The 23,032-nt window shown below is 30.9% G+C and overlaps 1 protein-coding gene across 1 annotated transcript in view; it reads right to left on the bottom strand.

Annotated features, from left to right (window-relative positions):
- Nucleotides 1–21,432, bottom strand: part of LOC126845399 (dynein axonemal heavy chain 5-like) — a 41,556-nt gene extending 20,124 nt beyond the window's left edge. Inside the window, exons 1-23 of the mRNA XM_050584053.1 lie at nt 21,328–21,432; nt 20,185–20,407; nt 15,823–15,987; nt 8,745–8,906; nt 8,378–8,544; nt 8,132–8,308; nt 7,660–8,056; nt 6,946–7,223; nt 6,752–6,880; nt 6,458–6,684; nt 6,024–6,039; nt 5,201–5,507; nt 4,695–4,870; nt 4,494–4,625; nt 3,111–3,300; nt 2,776–3,041; nt 2,485–2,540; nt 1,459–2,154; nt 1,231–1,402; nt 1,022–1,167; nt 596–965; nt 326–531; nt 37–257 (exon numbers count right to left, since the gene is read on the bottom strand). Of these exons, the coding sequence (XP_050440010.1) occupies nt 37–257; nt 326–531; nt 596–965; nt 1,022–1,167; nt 1,231–1,402; nt 1,459–2,154; nt 2,485–2,540; nt 2,776–3,041; nt 3,111–3,300; nt 4,494–4,625; nt 4,695–4,870; nt 5,201–5,507; nt 6,024–6,039; nt 6,458–6,684; nt 6,752–6,880; nt 6,946–7,223; nt 7,660–8,056; nt 8,132–8,308; nt 8,378–8,544; nt 8,745–8,906; nt 15,823–15,987; nt 20,185–20,407; nt 21,328–21,432 (4,984 nt within the window). The remainder of the gene's footprint in view (nt 1–36; nt 258–325; nt 532–595; nt 966–1,021; nt 1,168–1,230; nt 1,403–1,458; nt 2,155–2,484; nt 2,541–2,775; nt 3,042–3,110; nt 3,301–4,493; nt 4,626–4,694; nt 4,871–5,200; nt 5,508–6,023; nt 6,040–6,457; nt 6,685–6,751; nt 6,881–6,945; nt 7,224–7,659; nt 8,057–8,131; nt 8,309–8,377; nt 8,545–8,744; nt 8,907–15,822; nt 15,988–20,184; nt 20,408–21,327) is intronic.
- Between the last annotated feature and the right edge of the window lie 1,600 nt (nt 21,433–23,032).

A 23,032-nucleotide genomic window follows, 5' to 3' on the forward strand; every position in this document is an offset into this window, starting at 1 on the left:
GTATCGAAACTAAAAAAAATCTAAACCATCATATACCTATTCCTTGGGCTAGTGTTATGTAGCATCGATCAGTAAGCGGTGTAATGACAAGTCTCTCCGAACTTCCCAAAAACTCATTTTGATATATAAAAGTAACGTCAGTAATGCGGACTTCGCATTGATCGATTTCGAGGTTAAAGTAAAAACGTTCTTGTTTCAACCACTCAAAATCACCTAAACTTGATACTTTCATGCGGTACAATACCTCGAAAATATCTCTAAAAAAAGAGTATGCCAGGAATATATATGTCAGGCAAAAAAATTTACGACGAAATCACCAAATTACCTCTGGTGCACGTGAATTGTGATCAGTGTTTCGTATTTCAGTCTCTCCGAGCTAGTCAAGTTCAACGTAGTGCAATCGATGAGAGTGTTTAGCAACATAATGAAATAATCGTTGGTTTGTTTCATTATAGTTTTTTTGAGTAGAGCGTTGCTAATTGCGTTTTCTGTATAATACGTCCAAAGCATTTGTATGCCAACAAGACCCATCTAATATAAAAGTTAATTTCTCTCAGTAAGTCATGAAACTAAAAATATATTTTATTTTCATTACCTGGGCTGGGAAAGTGTTCACCATGGTTAAAAGCGAGAAAGACGGATCCGTCATATAAGTTGCAACATTCGCTATAACTTGATTTACTGAAGTTCTTGCTTCATTAAGCAAAGTGGTAAGCCAATTTTCTACGCCTCCCACACACACAACAGGATGTTCAAGTGGAATCGATTCTCCTTCTCTCGATGATATATCCATAGCCTTGTCATATTCCGTTGGACTGAAACCTAACTTGGCGATATTATCAAACACATTAAGCAAATGTGGTTGAATAGCGTGTGAGTTTGACGTCTGTCCAAGAATTTCCAACAATACTGGATCGGAAACGAAATAAAATCTCGGAAAAACATTTCTCTTTTGATCCAAATACCTGAAAATATAGTAATTAACGCGAGTCGGTCCAAACGGAGTATAATAATTGTTTACCCTGACAAAGATTTTTGGCATAGTTCTAACTGTTCTTTAAGGTAAGGAAGTAAAATTTCCATAGAATCATCTCCAGTACAAATTTCTATTACATTTTCTGTAAACTTGGCCCTAGTCATGATTTGCACCCACAATTTATCAATATTCTAATGGGAAATAAAAATGACGAATTAGTTGATTACTCAAAAACGGATATTTTAGATACATACGCTAAAACGTTTCGTTTCTAAAGGAAGTTGCTTAGCTATATCACCTCCAACAAATACTGCTTCTAAATAAACCCAAAGGTTTTGTACTATCATCCAGTTTTCTAAGACTTGTCCGGTTATAGCGAATTTCCTCACCCAATCCATTATTTCCGTTTTAAATGCAAGGTTGTACCTGAATAGTTTTATTATAACCAGAAGAAATGTCATGTAGCAAATTAAATTACATACCTATTCGTCGCCAATGAACTCATGACCATTTGACTGTCTTCCAAAAGTGCAACAACTTCCCCTAGCTCTTGACCTTTTACCAACAACAAGCCTCTGGTTTTGAAATTAGCCAGCTCCACTTTGACGGTTGACCAATCCGATATGACTTGTCGTAGTTTGGCTTCAATGTCCATTTCTTTAATTGCCGTTTGGCATATATCTTCAATTTCGTCTTTGTTTTCCAACAAAGGTGCGTCCATGATGTTTCTTAGGGCAAAATCAGCGTTATCCACTGGAAGAGGTGTATTTGTAACTTTTTCTAGCATTAGCCAATGTCTTTCTTTAAGCGAGTTTTTAATCATCATTTCAATAAGTGGTATAGTCTGGGACCAGTAGTCAATTTTTTTTTTCAATTCTAAATATGCAGGCCACTCTGTTAACCCTTTTGGTAATTTCCGACATCTGGTCGAGTACTCAGTCAACTTGTCTATAATATCATCGATACGAATGCGGCTCCACAGAGTATTCAACCAAGTTTCAATAGAATGATTGACCAAAACGTATAGCCCGTACAGTTTTTGCAATAAATTGAATATACGTTTTTTTTCAGTCAGAGAAGGATATTCAGTAATCGGTACTCCAAATAACCGTTCTCCTTCTTGATAACGATCCATCAACACTACCAATTCATCGAATTTATCTTGAAATATTATGACTCTATATGAAAAATCGTGCTCAATAAATGTATGCAATGTCCAATATATTATATGACCGGTTTAATTAATAGCATGTACACATTGCAAAACAGTAGAAAGGTAAGAATGTATTAAAACTTTCATGGGTTTTCGGATTTATCCATGTTGTCATTAGCTAGCCGAGTACAGTCTCCACAGTGGAAGAGTGACAATGTCTCTGAAATTGAGCCCTGTAATGGGTTCGAAACGTCTGCTGACAACATGAATAGATCCGAAACTGAACTCTAGTTGGAAGGTATTTTACACAGTAATAAATATGTATATTTGACATTTGGTTAACGTTTTTATATACCTTTCACTGGCTTCTGATGGTGTTAACCCACTCACCATTGGACCTTTTTCGGCAAACTGTGCATCATAAACCAAAATATCAGCCTTTAATCGTTTTATGCCTAATCTTAGTTCCATTCTCATCGGAACATAAATGTCTACCAGTCGTTGGGGCACATCACACATCTAAAAATACAGCCTATTACTTTTCCCCCTTCTTTAAAGAAAATAAAAATATCACCTTCTTTTTCATTTTTTCATAGGTTTCAGTAAGAAAAATAAGTTTTTTTTCGTCTTCAGGCAATATCGTTACTTTGAATGCGTTTAACATATCAAATACATTTTTGATTTCTTCGACGTCTCGATCGACGGTTACGAAATTTTTTTCTACGGCTTCCAAACACGCTATTACTCTTCTTACGTCGTCTAATTCGTTTATAGGCATTGCTAGTATCGCATAGTTATCTTCTACATATTTACAGAGAACTTTCAATTTTTCTCTGTAAGTCTTTAGTACAGCATCTGTTAATAGACCCTGCCATAACTTGATTTCTTCAAGTAATCTATCTTTAAATTCGACTAAAAAAAATGTGTAATGTCACAAGTATTTTTTTTATTAGATATTTTGTTATAATTGTATCTAACTACCCAGTTGTACTTCCAACGGTCCTATTATTACAAAATCAGGCTGATCAATAATTTCATTTTCTTTCGCAGATATTTCTTCGTATTGTCCGCGTATATCAGCTAGTTTACTTGTCATCTTTAAAAAGTCTTCAATTTTTGTTTCTTTCTCTGCGTTATTGACCCACACGTTACGAAATTTGAAATTATATTTCTAAAGTAAAATATTTTTTAGAATCAAATTCTAATAAAAATTTTCAATGTAGATACTATGCTCAAAGTCAAACAATGTCTCAGCATCTGAACTAAAACTATTAGTTTAAACGCCTATTCTAATTAACATATAAGAATATTGCCATAAGAAAACAAATTAAGCATTTAAAATGATAATATTTATTTAATATTGACCTGTATAACAATAACGCCAATTTATAATTACATGTGACTCACATTATTTTTGAAGTTACTGAAGTATCAAGTTTAGGGCAGGAGGAAATGTGGAGTGTAGTATTATTTTTATCTGCGCGCATTTCCCAACCGCACTTTCTCTTCAATCCTAACTTTAAAACTCTAATAACTTTTAAAATTGTTATCCGAAACTGGTTATCGACCAGTCAAAATTTTTAATGCATTATTCTCAATTTAAAAAGTTAATAAAATATATACGTTACCATTTAAGTTTCAAAAGTTGCTATCAAAAAAACTAGTTGGAAGAGGGTTAGGTAAACACAAAAAAACAAAATTTGAAAAATTGAGTTCATATTGTATAACTTTAATTTCTTATTAAACTCTATGAGATATTGAGTGGCTCATGATAAAAAAATCACACTGTATACATATTATGCACTACTATTTTTTTAAAACTACTTATGAAATTTTGTGTGCGCAATTAAGTTGATTCGAGAAAGGTTTAGATTCACAATTTGATCCGATAGAACATGTTTTTAATTTTTAATTAATTAAAATGATTAATTATGATTATCAATATTATCGATACATCTCTATGATTTCTCATACCACAGGAATACAGTGATCCGACCACCTGATTGTGTGTCTTTTCTAATACACGGGCAACGCCGGGTCAGAACAGCTTGTAATTTAAAAATTATGTAATTATTCCCTCTTGCCACTGTTAAATCCTATTTTATCTGTACTTTTCGTAGTCTTAAAATTGTGATGAAAAAATATTCAATAGGTATACAGATTTTTGTTTTTTTATTGATGCATGTATAGTTTATTTTCATATTTTATTGTATAGATAAAGGATATTCTCATTTTCACTTCTTAATAACATAGGTACTTTCATTTTCATAATTTTTAAAATACAAATTGGTTTATAATGGAGCTGATAGGTTTACACTTGTTAGACTTTAACGGTTAGGCGAATGATAATAAATATTATATTACATTTATGAGAGAGTCCATTATTTCTCCTCTTATTGGTCTGATTGCTTTTTTAATTAAAGTAGCAGCACTTTCAACATCTTTGTGGCGCACTATATCTTTTTTGTAGCTAAAATCTTCTTTCTTTTTATCATTCTATCATAATTAAAAAAATAATTGAATGAATATATAAATAAATATAGTGTTTTATACTAGTTTAATTACTTGAGCGACGATTCTATGAAAGCCCCATCGTGTAAGTTTTTCTGACATTTTAAATGCTCTAGTTGTTATCCTTTCAATTGCCTGTTTAATTTCGTCCCAGGATGGCGATATCCCTAGCGTAGGGGTAGGTTGTGTAGGCTCGAGAGCTAATTTTACTTTTATTACCGCTGACCATTCTGGATGGTTAATTCGTCTTTAACATTAATACAATTTTTTTTTTTAAATACGTGGATTAATTTGTGACGACGTTATACTAAATTACTCGATGTATGATAATCCCATGGCCATAAGATGTAATGCATTTTTCATGGCCTCTATAAGTATTTTAGTAAATTGAAAGTTGTAAGATTTAAAAATAATCATACACCAATCTTGTATTTGTTTCACTTTAGGGTGAGCAGCCGCAGGAAATATTGTTTCTATGCGTAATAATGTAACACAATTTTATAATAATATTTTTTTTTTATATGATAATCATGTTTAGTCTTAAGCTTTGTCAAACAAACCTTGAGATATTGTTGTTGGCGGGCCATCTGATTCCGTTACAGGTTTCAGACCTTCTTCAATATCGAACCAATTATATTTGTCAGGGCCGAGGTTAATTATTCTTGCTAGAATCGAATTCATCATTTGATGGAAAACAATTTCCGCCGAATAAGACAGCTTTTCAATATGTTTTATCTCTTTGTCTTGATGCACAGCATTGATTTCTTCTAACTCATTCATCCATTTCGGTTCGCTAGGTAGCTTTATGAGTAAAAATGTTCTTACCGACGCCATTGTTTGGCATATTTTAATGTCCATGTCAATAACCTAAAGTATAACACATATATTAAATTGTGTAAGGTTTGGTAGGGGAGACACTTTATTAGACTGGAAAATTGGTGACTTAGGACTACGCTCCCAGTTGAGAAGACAGAGACAGTCCTACTCACGCACAGGAATAAGTTTTTAATCCAGCAAAAATCATGGTCAAAAAAGCGGAACTAGCAATTGCTAAGTGATAAGTTTGATATCATAATGTGCAGCCAAAACTCTATCCAGATTGATGCCAAACGTTGAAACAGGCAAATACACAAAAAGTTAGGTGTTATTATCGATCTATCTCTACGTTATGTAAATAAGGCCCACTGTATGGCAAAAAACGTTAAAAACTATTTAATACTAAATAGTTACCCTTTTTATGAATTTTTCAGTGCAGTCAATTTTTTTCGTTATATCCATCATAGCGTCCATCGCGCCATAAGAAGACCATGTTATAACCGATAACATAGGGGACAAGTATTTGTCTACTTTCATAAATTCGAAATTTATGAGATTTCGAAATACTTGCGGCACCATACTCCTAGAAAACATCAATAAATAATGTGTCACTTCGTAATTTTTAAAAATGATTTGACTCAAAATCAAAACTTTTAAGTAAAAATGATTGAAATTAGTTTTGAACAAATATAAAATACCAAATTTTTTTATATCAAATATTTAGAATTCTAAGTAGATTATTTTTACAAGTATATAATTCTTTATATGCTTAGTATTTTACACTGTTGTAAGTATATCAAGTATTTAGTAATTGGTGCAAGTCAAATATTCAAATATAAATACTTAACTTTTTTCATTTAGTAACCTAAATACTGTAGTTTTACTTAACACCGAGTAAGAACTTAAAATCTAATATTGTTATATCAAAAATTTGTTGTGGCATTTTAAAAAATCGACAGTTAAATATAAACATAATAACTTCATAATTTCAAACTACCTACCTCATTCGGTTGTATCGTTTGATCAGAGAATCAGCGTACGCGTGTCTTTGGTATATCATGGCTTTACGCTGGACAAGAAACTGTAGACGTTCGGGTATGGCGAGGTGTCTAAAAAGCATGTGATGTGATTCATTGAGGGTTTCGATGAGAAATCTTGAAAACGTGCAATAGTATTTCCTCGTTTTAGGATCTCTTATCAGTAATGGTACGTTTTTGGAATCTTTTAACTACAATCAAGCGTGTTGTGTTCTGTTTAATTCGATGGTGTCTACTTAACACTTTTTGACTACTTACTTTGTTAGCAATTTTATACCACCTTGAGTGTAACAGCAATTCATGTACTCTGAGAGCGAAGCAAAACGAGTTGTACGATTTAACTATCCGTATTTGACGAAGCTTACCCCACAAGTTTGGGTTCTTACTCTGAAAAACGACGAATATTCTGCTTTTTCGATGTTTAATTTAATCAAACGACGTTATATACCTACCAAAAAAAAATTCATTGGCATTTCGATTTTCGTATGAATTGAACTAATCCAGATCATTTGTCCAGTTATCATCGGCATATTCCATACAATCGGTGGCTTAGCTCTGTACATAGCGTACACATTTCTAAAGTTGGTAATCACAGTTTTTAAAGAATGTTTTTGATCGTCACTTGATGGTTCAAGAAGATACGAATACGCATCTTCCATATTTAAACAATTTAAATTCAATTTTTCAAAGTTGTTCAACACTTTAAGCACGTTCATGAAATCTGGTGTATCTTCAATTACACTATAAAAATGTTTTGTTAATTGTGTTTCACAGTCTATTATTTCTTTATGGAACAATTCGCAGTCAGTATCAAATGTATTATCTTCGACTTTGAAAATATCGTAAGTTTTTTTTGTCAAATTCAAGTATGCAGTTTTAAATTTTTCAAACTCTTCTTCGATACCCGGGATTTTCGACAAACTTAACACTAAGTACTTTCTGTAAGTTTCTATAACATTTTTTATCTGTAAAAAATGATTTGCTTAACATTTAACAATAATACTTTGTTGTATTAATGCATGCGGTAACGCATAAGACTCTATTGAATAATAACACTGTGTTTTAGTAGTATTTTAATAAATTCTGATCGTTTACCTTTTTTAAGCGGATGGTAAATAAAAAGAGTCTCTCTAAAGCCGTTTCATGCGAAAATTCCAGCTCCTCACGGTTATCGCTTTTTGTTTTATTTTTCATGTCGTTATAACCTTTCAACACTTGATCATACATGCCGATGCATTCGCTCAGCTTATCAATCATAAGCGCTTTGGATTGTTTCCAAATACTTGTGGTGTTGTTATTGGTCAAACAGTTTATAGAACTAATGACTACTTGGTTGACGCACATCAATAATAGTTTCGTCATGTTTCGCTTGCTAGTGTAGTGGGTGGAAAAAGACCGAACTAGTGGTAATGCATTAGTCACATCAGCTATAGCAGCTTTAATGGACTGTGGGTCAGTACGATACAAGCCCTTAAAAAGAAATTCTATAGGTTTTAAATATTTTAAATTTTCCGTCATCTCTTTGTAAAATAATATAGTTCGTCCTTTAACAGTTTCCCAAGGCTACATAAGGGAAAAAACACAAAATTAACATAATATACTTACTAAGGAGAATAAAAAAAAAATACCGTAATTTACCTCTTTTAGACTTGAATTATTTTGTAAAATAGCTTTTTCAGCTAATTTACTAATCGGACTCATCATTATTTTGTAGATTTTAATGAATTTGACATACATATTCCTCCAAAACTCCAATTCTTTGTACGGACCATAAATTACTGGTTCTTGTTTGAAATATTTATAATCTTTAACTATCTACAACAATACATCATCAACATTAAAATTATTTATTAATACACAAAATGTGTGTATTCACAGACTTACCAATTGAAACGTTATCATCCAACTTTTTAACAAATTCTCTGACGCCATGACCAAATCATGATTTTTCAATAACAACGTATGATCACTGTTTTTGGCTATCTTTACATTTGAATAACATTTATCCGGAGTTTCGACATTCATTTCGGAATAAATGTTATCAAGCATAGCTATAAAACAAAAACAGACCAAATTTGATTGCAGTAATACAGATGAGATTGGAAATGAGTGGTTAGTATTACATTATGTGATACCTTGAATAGATAACAACCATTTAACCCATCGAATAACATAATTAAATATATAAATTTTACGTTATATATAATGATTTATTTATAAAAAAAACAAAATTTGTTAAATTTATAGGTACTTTGAAGATATTTCACTTTATCTTGGACGAAAATTAAGCAGTCCTGTTTCACTAATTTGCCCGGAGGGAAAGATATTTCGTTCCACATATTAGTTTTTTGTAATGATAACGCTGACACATGGTTCATGAAGTAGATGTATTTTTGTAATTCTCGTTTGGCATCTAGTTTCGCCATTTTATATGTTGATATAATATTCAAAACATACACATAAAAAACAATTTCGTTAACACTATAACTGTTATAAACAATTACGAGTAACAATGTTACACATAACATTAATAAATAACTTATGTTTCTACGCAACGACGGCTATACGATTGTTTTTAGCTTTGAAATTACTAACGTTAGCTTTTAAGTATTTAATTTGTAGTTTACGTCATTCAAAATATTAATGTTGCTGATTAGCATTGCATTTGCATTCCCCATTTATTTCTTATTTTTAATTTATAATTGCTTAGTTTTTTACAAATTACTACCAGATGCTTTACTTTGGCGCCAAAATAAAAATCATGATTAAATTCCTAAAACCATATAAAACACTGACTGCAAGAAGGGGAAAAGTCCACTTTATCTTATTTTCCAGGAGAGAGAAACAAATAAATATTAAATGAGTTAATAAAGAAATAATTTTGAAAATTTTTCTTTAATTTTTAAAAGTCTATACTAAATGTTAACCTAATAAGAAAAAAAGTCCAATAGGTTTAAACATTTTTTCTTTTCAATTAATATCATGTTCTTGAATGTTGAGATTTGTGTGAATCAAGGCAAAGGTTTTTGGTATTCTAACGAACTGAAGCAAATAACTTAATGAAACTTAATTATTTATTTTTTCGGACTAATGGCTTATAGATTTTTAAAAAATATTTTACATTTACCTTCTCCTAGGACATTACGTAGAATTACGAAAAAGTTGAAAATGATTGATGTTTTATTTAATTCTATGGAGGTCAAAATGAAAAATGTTAAAGATAATGCTAAGGATGGACTGTGTGCTTTGTATGGACGAAATGTCCATGAAAACTAATCTATATTACAATTTGTCAAAAGATTATAATACAGGGTTTAATAATTTCCTATAACTAAGCTAAGCAGGCCATGCTTGACACAAACAGGGAACGTTAGTTAAACGGGTGATTGAAGAAAACCCTATGAGAAAAAAACCGTTAGGTAGACCTAAGCTAAGATGGGAAGATAGTGTGAAGAAAGAAGTTTAAAAGATAGAACCTGATACCAAATGGAGAGAAGCAGCGGAAGACAGGGATAGGTGGCAAAGTGTGTGTTTAGCAGTATGGTCTTAAGGGCCGAAACGAAGAAGAATAAAAGTATATTTGAATAAATTATTTATGAAAGTAATTTAATCCAAAACAATTACCCTTTGGGAAATTAAACCATTTTTCACAATTTTACTTGAAAAAAATTATAAAAAAGATTCTTAATTCTTTTGCTTCCTACTTATTTAAATTTGTGAATATCTATTTTTCAAATTTCTTTTCTAACCAATGGTAAGATTTTTAGAGGAGCCCTTCTCTCAGACGATCAACTTCAGAAGGACCGTTCAACTGTAGATGCCCGGGAGAAGGTGAAGGAGGTGGTCAATGAGGCAGCCACGGGGGACCCTTCCTATTCTCAAGCTATTCGTCTTGGTGTCGTTAGACGTCGTAAACACGTTTAATTCCGCAACGTGGCGTCTGGCGGATCAGATGGCGGTCCGTAATGTAGTCCCTGCATACCTCATACGGCTGCTTCGTTACTATCATTCTGACAGAAGAATTGATTATGAAGGTGATGTGAAGCCCATTACCAGTCGGGTTCCGTAATGGTTGGTACTGCGGCTGACTCATTGGAACCTCGTGATGGGCTATATTGATATAAAATGCTAATATTTGAACTCGAAGCAAGTAATGAGATATCTTTTTAGACTTATTTTGTTCTTGCCACAATAATTTGTAGTGCAAACTTTTGACAATTTTTCTTTATTTCTACTATTATGGTTCCTGACGTCTAATTAAACATTCCAACTAATATTTACGCGTATAAATATTACTTTTTTCTAGTTATATCTTTTTTATCAGTTTTGGCGTAAATTTGATAAAAAATATCTCATATAGTCATTTTATAGCGTATTAATAAGACGGAGGAGTTAACTGTTTTCTCTATGGGCGTTAAAAGGCCAATTTTTGATTGAGCTAATAGATAATGAATTCGATTTATAGTTAGAAATTAGAAATAAAAAAATTAATTATAAACACTTCTACAGTGGCGGATTTGGTTCTTTGCCTGGGGGGGGGGGGCAATATTTTTTGGTATATAACCATGATACTACTGCGATTTATTATCACATGGTCCTATAACTTAATTTCGTTGATTTCAGGTCATTCTGTAAAAAAAAAGCCTTACCAAAAAACTCATTTAAAAAAATAATTCTAAAATCATTTAGTTTTCCCATCTATTAAAAAATACATATTATTTATTAAATATTTAACGAAAATACCTAAAACTAGCTAATAACAAGATTGTTTATTCTATTGTATTATATTTGTATTTTAATTAAATACAATCGTATGGTTGGCTTTGGTTGTATCTGCGATAAGTGCTAATTTAATTCGTACGAACACAACTGTGTAAGTTGTGTAACTATTGCTGCGAGAATCTGAAATATTGAAATGTATTATTTATTAAAATTAGTACTAATAAAAAATTGTTAAAAATGTTTAATATTTTGTTTATAATAGTTTACCAAATGCACTTATACATCCAGAAAAATAATTGAAGACGAACAAGTATTAAACAGTAATCAAATAATATTATGTGGCAAAATTATTTCAGAAAACGTAAGTTTCTTAAAGTTTAATTTGTAATTTACACACTAGTAAAAAAGGATGAATGTGGATAACATAAATGTTTACCACATTCCATGAATTGGAATGTGTTAAACATATTGTAGCTGTACTGTTATACTTAAATCGATAAATTGAATAGCGTTATGCAAAAGCAAACCAACCCACAAAAAAAAAATCTCGATTTTAGTTTAACTAGTGTGGTATACTGGTTGCTTTCTGCATAACGCCATTTAATTAATGTTCTTAACGATGCATTACTTTTTTACATTTTTGTTTTACTTATTACTTATTAGTTAAATAACTGTATCTAACTAACTATTTCTAGAAATTATATCGAAGATGTGCATAGTCTTTCATCCATAGATGACAGATGTTACCTGCCAATGGTCCACGTGAAAACAACCGTCGCTAGAACAATATAAGTAAATTCACTTGATGATTTTTGAATGCGTTAAAGCTTTGGGATAATGTAGAAGATCAAAAAGAAATATATGATACTTCTGATGAAATTAATCTTATAAAATCACATGATCTACTGGAGTCTATTTCTAATCATGGAGTTTTAAACTTAGGTGATTGCTGTAACATAACTTGGTTACAATTATTGCTATATAAACCTAACTACATCAGAGTTAGACCAAAACTGATAACAAATTTAATAACAGGATAACTGGGATTAGGTGTGATATGTTGTACACATACAACTTAAAATACAGAACCGATGAAGAATGGAGTTTGAAGGCATACAAATATTTTTGGCCACTTAAAATAACTAACAAATTTTTGCAGCATGGTATAAAATATGAAAACACAGCTAGAATTTTGTATGAAAAAGAAACAAATCAGCATGTTTATCAAGGCGGTTGTCTAATGTAGTCAATGAACCATGGTTAAGCTACACACCAGATGGCCTAATACTTAATGAATTGAATGTGCCTATAAAACTTCTTGATATTAAATGCCCTTACAAGGATAAAAGTATGAATTTACTGAAGCTTATTTAAAACCTCAGTTACTTTGTTTGTATTCCAGATGGTGCTTACAATATCAGTCAAACTACTAAATAACATTTCATCATTTATATCTGGCCCTCTAGCGCATATATATAACATGAGCTTATCAGAAGGTATTTTTCAAACGAAATTTAAACTAGCAATAGTCAAACCACTTTTAAAAAAGGGAAACAAAGAAATTATGAGTAACTATAGACCAATTTCAATGCTATGTAATTTTTCTAAACTACTAAAAAAAATTGTGAAATCTAGACTAATGAGTTTCTTGGAAGAAATCATCTTCTTTCTAAGAATCAATTCGGGTTTAGACCAGGTGTAGGTAGTGTGGATGCAATTTATAGCGTTTCTAAGTATATAAATAAAGGGTTTGATCAGGGTGATAAAACTATAGGGATTTTCCTAGATTTCGCCAAAGCATTCGATACTGTCGACCATAAAATACTGTTAAAAACATTACTAAGTTTTGGAATAAAAAATCATAGTTATAACTGGTTTTCGAGTTACTCAAAGGACAGGATGCAAATGGTTATGTTAAATAACGTTTTAAAGAATGAAGTTGAATTTAATTGTGGTGTTCCCCAAGGAAGTGTTTTAGGACCAATTTTGTTTATAATGTATATTAACAGCATTTGTGACTCGCAAACAGATGGTTTAATATTTACATATGCAGACGATACATGTTTACTTTACTCTGATACATCATGGGAATCTGTCTATACTAAAGCATCGACTGGGCTAAACCAAATTATTCAAAAACTAAATACAAAAAAAATTACTTTAAATTTTGATAAAACCTAGTTTATAATTTTTCTATTTACTCTTGCCATAGCCCATTTGATGAAATCCAGATCACAGATAATTTTTACAACCCTAATGGTTGTAAAATAAAAAGAGTATCTATGGTGAGATACTTAGGCCTAATCTTTGACCAAAATATGAAATGGCAACTCCACATAAATAATATGACTATGCGCCTAAGGACATTTACGTACAAAATATATTGTTTGAGAAAAATAATTTCGCCAGATACTATGCGTATTGTATATTTGTCTCTCTACCAAGCTATTTTTCAGTATGGTATGATTGCCTGGGGTGGTACATATAAAAATGCTATTAAGCCATTAACTATCCAGCAAAACAAAATAGTTCGTATGTGCCTTGATAAAAACACGTTAGATGGATCAACTAAATTAAATTATAAAAATTTTGGCGTTTTACCTATCAATTTACTTTACAAAAAATTTGCAGTCATATTTATTGCCAAAAATATTCCTATAAATAATAACATATATTCAAAACGTAATAGAACATAATATGACATCTCAAATAATTATACTAAAAAAAATATTGGACCAAGATTCGTTGACTACTTAGGACCTACTTTTTTCAATGCAGTGTCTTTCTCTATTAAAACAACTATAAAATCAAATCTCGAAGCCGTTTCTATATCCAACAAATCAGTTATACATTGACTTTAATGTACAACGTATATCCATGTTATATTATAAATCTTTGCTTTTACTTGTATATAAATATAGACATTGTTTAAATACCATAGAGCATAATTATAATACTAGAAATAAATGTCATTCTAATCTTAATTCTATTAAATGCTATAAGACTGTAACCTCTCAGAGTTCTATTTACAAATGTACATTGTTGTGTCATAAATTAAATTTAAATCTATTTAACTTCAATAATATTAACTCTTTAAAATTATATATTAAGCTTAACCAGTTTGATTATGTTACACTTAATTATGATTTAAACATTTTTCCTTTTCTTTTTTTTTTCTTGTCTTTTTAATAAGACTATATGTTGTTTATTAAATTTTAAGTCATTACCTTTATATATTATAATGCTATAAGAAACTCTCACTTCTTAGCACAAGCTTTTAGTTTTTTAGAAGTGAGTCAATATAATTTATTCTTATTTTGTACTATATTACTTTTTTTTTTTTTTTTTATTATTTTTTTGTTGTACCGAAAATTGTATATTAGCAAAAAAAACTTATTATTGTTATTATTAATATTAAATCTCAAATTTAATTTGAAAATAACTATCTCCAATTAGCTTCTACAAGAAATTTAATGATTTCTAACTAAATATTATGTATGTATAGACGTATAGTTAATAATTACAATCTTACATTTAGTTTATAACTGTATTCTAAATATATTTTAAGAAATCCATTCTTATTTATATTTCCTCTTCATATAATGTTTAATTAAATTTCAAAATCAATATGCTACTGTAATATATATATAATTTTAGTTTGTAACACTCTACTACCAACACAAGCTCTGCTTAAAGGTAGTAGATATAACAATGTATTTTGTTTTCTTTAATAAGAAAAAAATTATAAATCGCACGAAGGTAAAATCATAGTATAATTTAGGTTTTTCTCATTTAAATTTTAAATACTTGCTTCTAAGTTTATCTTATTTATCTGCCAGCTGTATGTAAACGTCGTTCGATAAACAAAAAAACAAAAAAAACATTTAATATACAAAACTGGAAGGGGCGTTCTGCCGTATAAACTATAATGTGCGTTGATTTCGTACCACACATTGTACAATATTCGGGCGACGGTGTCGGCCGTTATCTTTATTTTATCAGAAAGTAGGTTCAGGTACGGACACGAAGGAAAACGTTGACTATTTAATTTTAATTATAATTAATTAATGTATTATTAACGTAATAATATTATTAAATATTAAGTACTATTTTAATATGATATTATAATATTTTAATATGAATGCTACAAATAAAAGACAACTTTTGTAATGTTACTATTATTTTTTTATATATTTCATATGCATATGTATTTTCCTGAAATAAATAGATTACTTATCATTTTGGGTTATGGTTTTCTAATTTTTTATCGCACTCTTGTGTCAAATCAAAACGAGCCCCGCGCCACTGTCTCTAGCGGTGCAATGGAACAATTATTTGTAATAGACCTTGCGGGGTAAGGTTAGGTTAGGTTAATTTAAGTTTATACATAAAAACTAGAGTAGACAAATAAACGCGAATTAGAGAACTGATAGTGTAAAATCTGTGCAGTCATGTATTTCTTAAAATTGACAATGAGACTTATATAATAAAAAAATGAATCAAACAGAATAGAATATGAAATAAATAGTTATTAGTAAGGATCGTGTCCGAGTTAAAATATTTTGTCGCGCTTAATTTTGGTGCTACTATGGCGTATCCAAACATACTCCTATCGCTAAGATCTTTGGGCATTTTAAACGTGCCATTATCACACCATGTTCTACCAAACGAGTTCATTAGTAGCCAATATTTGTCTTCTCCTTCTTGACCCCATCCAATCAATTTCACAGCATGTTCGCCTTCCAAATGACCCGACACATGTCTATAAATACCTGCAAATGAAAAAAAAACCGTGTAACGCGAAAACGGCAACATGACATTGACTTAATATTTTTAAAAAAAATTATTCGGTCTGCTAATTAAAACTAGACTTGTATGTTTAAAAACTGTTGTCAATAGATTCTGGAGTAAATATTCTAGCTTGTGCTAATTAATTTTAGACTATTTTATCATAACAACATAACTTCAAATGGTGTACTGTATCGTTATGTCACCACATTGTATTGTAAAATCCCATTCTAAATTATTCTCATACCATAGTGTTGTCTGACTCACATTGAGAGAGAACTACGTACAAGGCATTAAAATTGCTTGGAATTGTTAAGTGAATCTGTAAAATTCAAATTTTCTAGTCCTCAATTGTTCATTTGTCTGATCTCATAAGATAATAATTTCGGACTCTTACACGCTTGATTGTAGTCGTTAGATTGAAAGAGTGCAGCGTAAGTTTTTCTGTAATAATTTTCTATTCTGTGTCTCTATAAGTAGTATGTCCAATCGTTATATTGTAAAAATGGCAAGACTGTCTATTAAGGACCCGTCACCCCTAAGTGGTTTCAGTAGTTAATTATTTTTAATGTATTTGTTATCTGTAGTATGTAATATTAATGTGCCATTGTTTTCAAATAACTAAGTGTAAAAATATCGTGTAGTTGGGATCGTCCCGTTTTTTTCTTAAATAAATAAATAATGTCCTTACAAAGATATTTCATTTAACAGAACAAATTAGTTTTACAAAATATGGCTTCAAGTTCAGGAACAAAAAAACAAAACAAAATCAAGTTTTTAGTTCGGGAAATTGAACCTTTAATTAAAGGAGATCAATTTTCCTTCTCAATGACAAGGGCTCGAGGTATTATTCTATAACAGTGATTGTATAAATCCTCGAGCAAATAAACGAATTGATACTAAATAGGTAATAGAGCAAGTTATCATTTTTTGGAGAAGGGCTTCCTAACCAACTCAAACAGACTAAATGCTGGTAAAAAATCAAACATCGCTAAAAAAGAATAATTTTGCGCTGGTCTTGACAAATTATTCTACTTCGCGCAGTATGATGGTCTTCGATAAATCAATGAATTTTTAGAAAATCTGCTAGCTTATGTTCGTGATGGTATTCAACTGAGATTACACGAGAGCAGCAACATAGCAATTGAGCTCCGATAACTTGTCAACAGCTTCACTAGTCATCTTAGATCACTTTGGATGTTGGGAATAGCCACCGGTGCGCCATTGGGAGACACACTTCTAGTACACTTAACTATCACCAAGGTCGATAATCCACTTCATGCTCTATTCAATCACGCCATTAAAGAATATTGCAGGGGATTTGCCAGCCTACGTCATCGCACTTTGTAACGAATGGCGAAACGAACTGTTCCATAAATTGCTATGGTCAACTAACAAAGAAATCATTGGTGTTCTAAAAGACTGTCTTTGGCTGGGTCGATGCTGGATAAACTACGACTTGCAATCTCGTAATTGGCGCCATTGCTGGAATAGATAGCTGCCCATCTGAAGGCGATAGACAACAAGAAAATCCAGTAAGGGAATATAGTAAACCTGTGACTTACCAAATCAAATACGATTTCAAATGATATACCTGTTAATTTTTGAAGGTACATACAAGAAAAAATGTCATATTATTTTTATTGCAAATTGTATTTAGTTTACCACCAGTGTGCCATCTCAAATCATCAAAAAAGTGCATAGACACTTGTATTGGTCCATTTATGAACACTTCCCTCATAATTGCAAAGTGATTCTTGCGCGACAGTAGCTCGTAATCCAATACTGCGCATTTGAAAACAGATAATTTCTGTTAAATTGGTTATTATATTATCGGTGAAATATGCACATACTTTTATAAGTAATCCCAAAAGTATGTTCAATATGGTTGTATCCACTCTTGCATTTATTTGACCAACAGTCTGGCACAAGATCGCTTCGCCATCCGCAATAATTAAACAGACGTTTTGGTCCATAACATGGGGCAATTAAATACGGTTGACAAGTCTATACAATCAACCATGCATTAATTAAGCACTCTTTGTATTTTACAGGTAACTACATTAATCAGTTTATTTTACATATTTCAGCCTTTAACGTTAAATGACGCAATTGCTCGGAGATAGTGTAGTTTTAATAAGAGAGAATTAGTGTTTTAAATCTGAAATATTTTACCATTTTATGAAATATTGGATTTTTATTAATTATTTAACGATTTGGCCCTACTGCCTTATAAAGGCATCCCGTCAATTTAGAAGATAATTACATAACATTATTATCGTTTTCAAAGTGCAATCACTATGACACATTACAATTATTTAACTTTTACGTTCAATTAAGTGTAATATAAGTACACTGATTTTTTTCTTGAAATTAAAAGTTATAGTGTTTCGGAATTTAGAAGTCAAAAAAATAATAAAACTGTAATAAAGAAAGTGTGAAATTATAGCAAATGGAATACAGTAAAAAATGCCACTCGTCAAAAAATGTTGACTGGTTGTAAGAAAAAAAAATATATCAAAAGAAATATTTTCGATATTGCTAAATATAAATCTTATACGACATAACATTATAAATTAAAAATTTTAAATGAGAACACATTTTTTTTTCAGTGAGATATTTAATTTGTTTTATTCAATTATTTTACAAAACAAAAATTATAATAAAAATTGAAATATTTCAAAATTTTATATTTCATGAAATTTTTGAACACTGATGAGAATTGTTAGAAAGGTAAATCGTAGCAACTAAGAAATTTATGGAAGAAAAATAGTTGCAGAATTATCAGCTTTAATCCAGCACACATGAAGTAAATATAGAACTCACATTGTTCGTTTGGTATGCTCCTCCAGTTGGTAGACCGTCGGCCTTCACATACTCCCACGCATTTAGTATATGTCCCCCTTTACAGCCACAACAGTTATCGCAACATGCCAACAAATGATACGCGGACAAATCGTCTACCTGACGTCCACTTTGAATACACAATCGGTCAGTGATGACTGAAGCCACGGCTATGGCCTGGTTAAAAAAATCACATTGAAAATTAAATGTTATCAGTCTGCTGACTCGGACGCTAAGTCAAGCCGTTCAAAATAAAATATTTAAACATTGATAATACTTAATACTTATAGGAAACATTATGTAGTCTCCTCAAGATAAAATGTAAAATCTATACCTAAGAACTAAGCGAATGCAAGAGAAAAAATTCTATCCCTTCTAGGGAAAGGGGTTAATGATATTTTTTTGTTTTGTTAATGTTTATCGATAGTACTTTGTTTGAAGAATAATTCATATAAATTTGAAACTCTTTCGACTATTTTTAAAAAGTTATAGAGCATCGTAATTTTAAGTTGAAAAATTTGTACATTTTTTAGGTGTTTTTCTCGATTTTGATGGGGAAGGGGTGACTTTTTTAAATTTTTGGCCCGATAAAGTACCTTCCAGGTATGATTTCTGATCTATAAAGTTGCAACACGAAGAAATCGGTTTAGCGGTTTACGAGATATCGTGGGTCCAGGCACAAAAATAAAAACATAAAATAAAAAATGACAACATATCATTTCAAAAACAATACCTTCTCAGCACCGCATCGAAGCTAAAATTCAACTGAATTAGCTAAATAAGTAAATATTATAATGCTTATAATTTAAATTAAACTATTCTTTTTCTATGTAACTACAAACTAAAAAACAAATTTTTAACGAATAATTGTTACAATTTCAAAGAAAAATACATAATAAGATAGGTCAGGTTGACGTAGTAATGTATGCAATAGAATTTCAGTTGCCTAATTAGAAATGTTAATGTAGGGGTAGGAGATACAAACAATTAATTATGACAGGTTAAAATATCAAATGTTGTTATAAAATATTTAATAATATTATATTTTTTAATATTGATACAGTCTGTGCGCAGCGTTTATCGTAACCGGGTGTATTTGTGCTTCCCACTCGATAGTTTTAGTCTACCCGCAAAATGAACTCTATGGGCTTGGCGTCAACCAATACCCCACCTTCCCTCCGTAATACAGCTCAAAAAGTTTTGTTGTATTCTTTTATTTGTTTCTTTTAATTGACAGTTTAAAATCCGTAATTACGCTATTGAAGGATTTTAAACGTTTTCATCGCGCCGTTAGTTTACGATAATTTAAACAATACTATTGAAATTGTATTGTATACTTGCCCAGCCGCTTTTACATTCTCCTTGATTCTTAGCACGAGCAATCGAATAACAATGGGGCCATTTTTCTCTTGCGTCAAACACCACGGGAAGTTTTATTTGGTCAACGTTTTTATATCCCAAGAACTCCGTCACATCAGATGTCTTACCTTTGAACAGCTTGTCTCCGTACTTGACCTCCAACGGCAGGTTACAACAGTATTCTTGATTTGAACCGATCACCTTAAAACAACGTTTGCCACATTAAATTAATAAAATGTATATGCTATAACATAAACTCTATTATTACTTAGTAGGAATTTAATAGTAATTTTCTGTAGTCTTAGGATTACTAAATTTATTCGTTTTAAGAAATCATTTAATTTTAATTTTTTTGTAAACAATTAATGGTGTTGTAACCATTAACTTCCTCTTAAATTTATAACAGATACGTTAAGTCAAATTAAATTAAGTATTTAAGCATAAATTTCTTGTGAGATAATGGGGTATAATGGTAAAAATGAGCCACAAATGTCCTTCTCTTTTCCTGCCCTTCATTTTCCCGGTGTCGTTTTTCATTTGATGACGCTAATTCTAGATAAACCCCCCAGCGCGAAAAATCGGAAAATAAGATGGATGTTGAGGAGGAGGAGAGAATGAAATTATGTCTCTGTGTATACGCAAACATCGAATGCAAATGTATAAAAAACCAAGTGTCAAAGCGAAAATAAGCACTTGATGTATCTTCAAAATTCTTTATGAGAAAACTTAAATAAAAAAACATGCTTCTTACATTGATACCGGCAGATCACAATGACAGTAGAAAATCGAACGGAATGGAAAAAACGACTAGAGACTGGAAAAAGGAGTCTAAACCCGTCACGATAAAATAAAAGAGAGAGAGGATGATGTAAAATTATAAAACAATATACTTATGAGCAGATCAATAAAAAAAACATGTATATTTTATAATATAATTTAACTTTAAAATAAGAAAAATAACAAAGAAAAAAGAATTACTGATGTCATAGATAATTATATTTTATGTATGAACAGCTAGGAGGCACTGGAATATGTAGAAACCTAATTTTCTTTATTTAAGTTTAGCTTATGCATTTAATTCGCCGACTTAAAATGATGACCCATTATACTATAAGACTTACTGACAGATTAGATTTGACGATTTTTGAGCTTTCTACTTCGGCCCATTTGAATTCGCCATAGCTTTCAAAAAAAATTACCCAAAACAGTATAGTCGCCGAATCCATAAGTCGATTTTCAAATTAATCGTCTAATGATTTTATCATTATAAAATTATGTCGTTGAAGACGGTGCATAACCCAGGCCACAATTAGCTTACAAAGTTTCCTTGCAGGAATATTATCATCGGATTATTATATTTTAAAAACAAATCTATCAAATATTCAAATATACTACATAACATGCACTCAACATTTTGAAATGCAGCGTAGCAACACAAATGTTATGTAAATAACCATAATTTTATTATCGAATATTTAAAAATGATTTTAAAAACGCGGCGACCATCTTCTTAAGTCTACATCACTATAATGTTTTACCTATATAATGTTATTTTTAGTTGTGTATAGATATAACACATAATACTAAATAGGTCTTTACAAAATGGTCGTCACTTTTGGGCTTACATTGAGTGAGACTCTTTTGCTTTTATCTATTCTGTGATTGAAAGGTCTGGTGCACGAATCGGCTATCTCTACTTTTTATAAGCAATTATTTTTTCATAGAAAAGTTATTTACATTTTTAAACTGTAAAATAGGTATATGTTACCTGCAAAGATATTACAAAACGCATTTTCCCCCGCCAATAGTGGTAACTATGACAATGGATTTTCTTTTAGCCGTCTTAAATATTTTCAAATACGTAAACTGCGCCCCAATTACCTTGTTTTAGGTAAACTGTGCCCCGATTATAATTTGGTTCAAAAAGGGTATATGTAAACTGCGCCCAGCTTATTATCATCGGTATGAAATGCAAACAGCGCCCGAATCAATAAAATCACAGAAATATTAATATTTTAAGGTTGCTACCACTTTTACCAAATTGCATAAATTACCAATGTCCATGCTGTTTGTCCCCAGATAAACTAAAGATACACGGATGTCGCTTTCATCTAACGCAATCGTGAAATAGAAATATCCAACATAATGGCTTGAGTATTGACTATACAAATAAGAACAGTGATATTAGAAGGGTGTTAGTTCATGCTACGGTATACCATTTTTAAGCCCAGAAAGTTTATCTGAGTATTTTGTAATTTATTTAATGAAATATAAGCCCGACGATGAAAGAATGACACGATTTGCGGATTATTTAGTAGATGTATATATAATTGAAGAGCTCAGTATCCACCTGAAATATGAGCTCAAGCTTCAGAAGAGTCAACTTTAACCGCCAATGCATGCAAGTCTTTCCATTCCCACTTTAATTCTAGCTTTTATACAACTCATCCAAATAGTTTTATGCTTATAGTAAAGTTAAAAGAAATTCAAATAGAAACATACATTAAATTAAATAATTTAAATGAACCTTTTTAATTTTATAGTTCTAAAAAAAAACAAGAACATGAAATGAAAATGTTAGATAAGAAATGTTGGAAGTTTTCACCTCATTAATATACTACTACGTATGTTTGGATACATTAGTTGTACTTAATAAACACACATGTTAGAAATAGTACGATAGTATTAATTAGCCCCTCCCTGTCTCTCTATTTACCTTCTCCACCTCAACCTATCCCACGATGTCGCTTTGAAAATTAACGATGTTAATTGAAATTGAAAATTCCAGATAGACTTCCAGCCCAAAAACATATCCATGTTAAAAAT

Source organism: Adelges cooleyi, unplaced genomic scaffold (assembly GCF_023614345.1).
Source record: "Adelges cooleyi isolate 19-005CV unplaced genomic scaffold, UGA_ACOO_1.1 ACOO_flye_CR_arks_rails_tigmint_CR_PRNA_784, whole genome shotgun sequence".
NCBI classification, from domain to species: domain Eukaryota; kingdom Metazoa; phylum Arthropoda; class Insecta; order Hemiptera; family Adelgidae; genus Adelges; species Adelges cooleyi.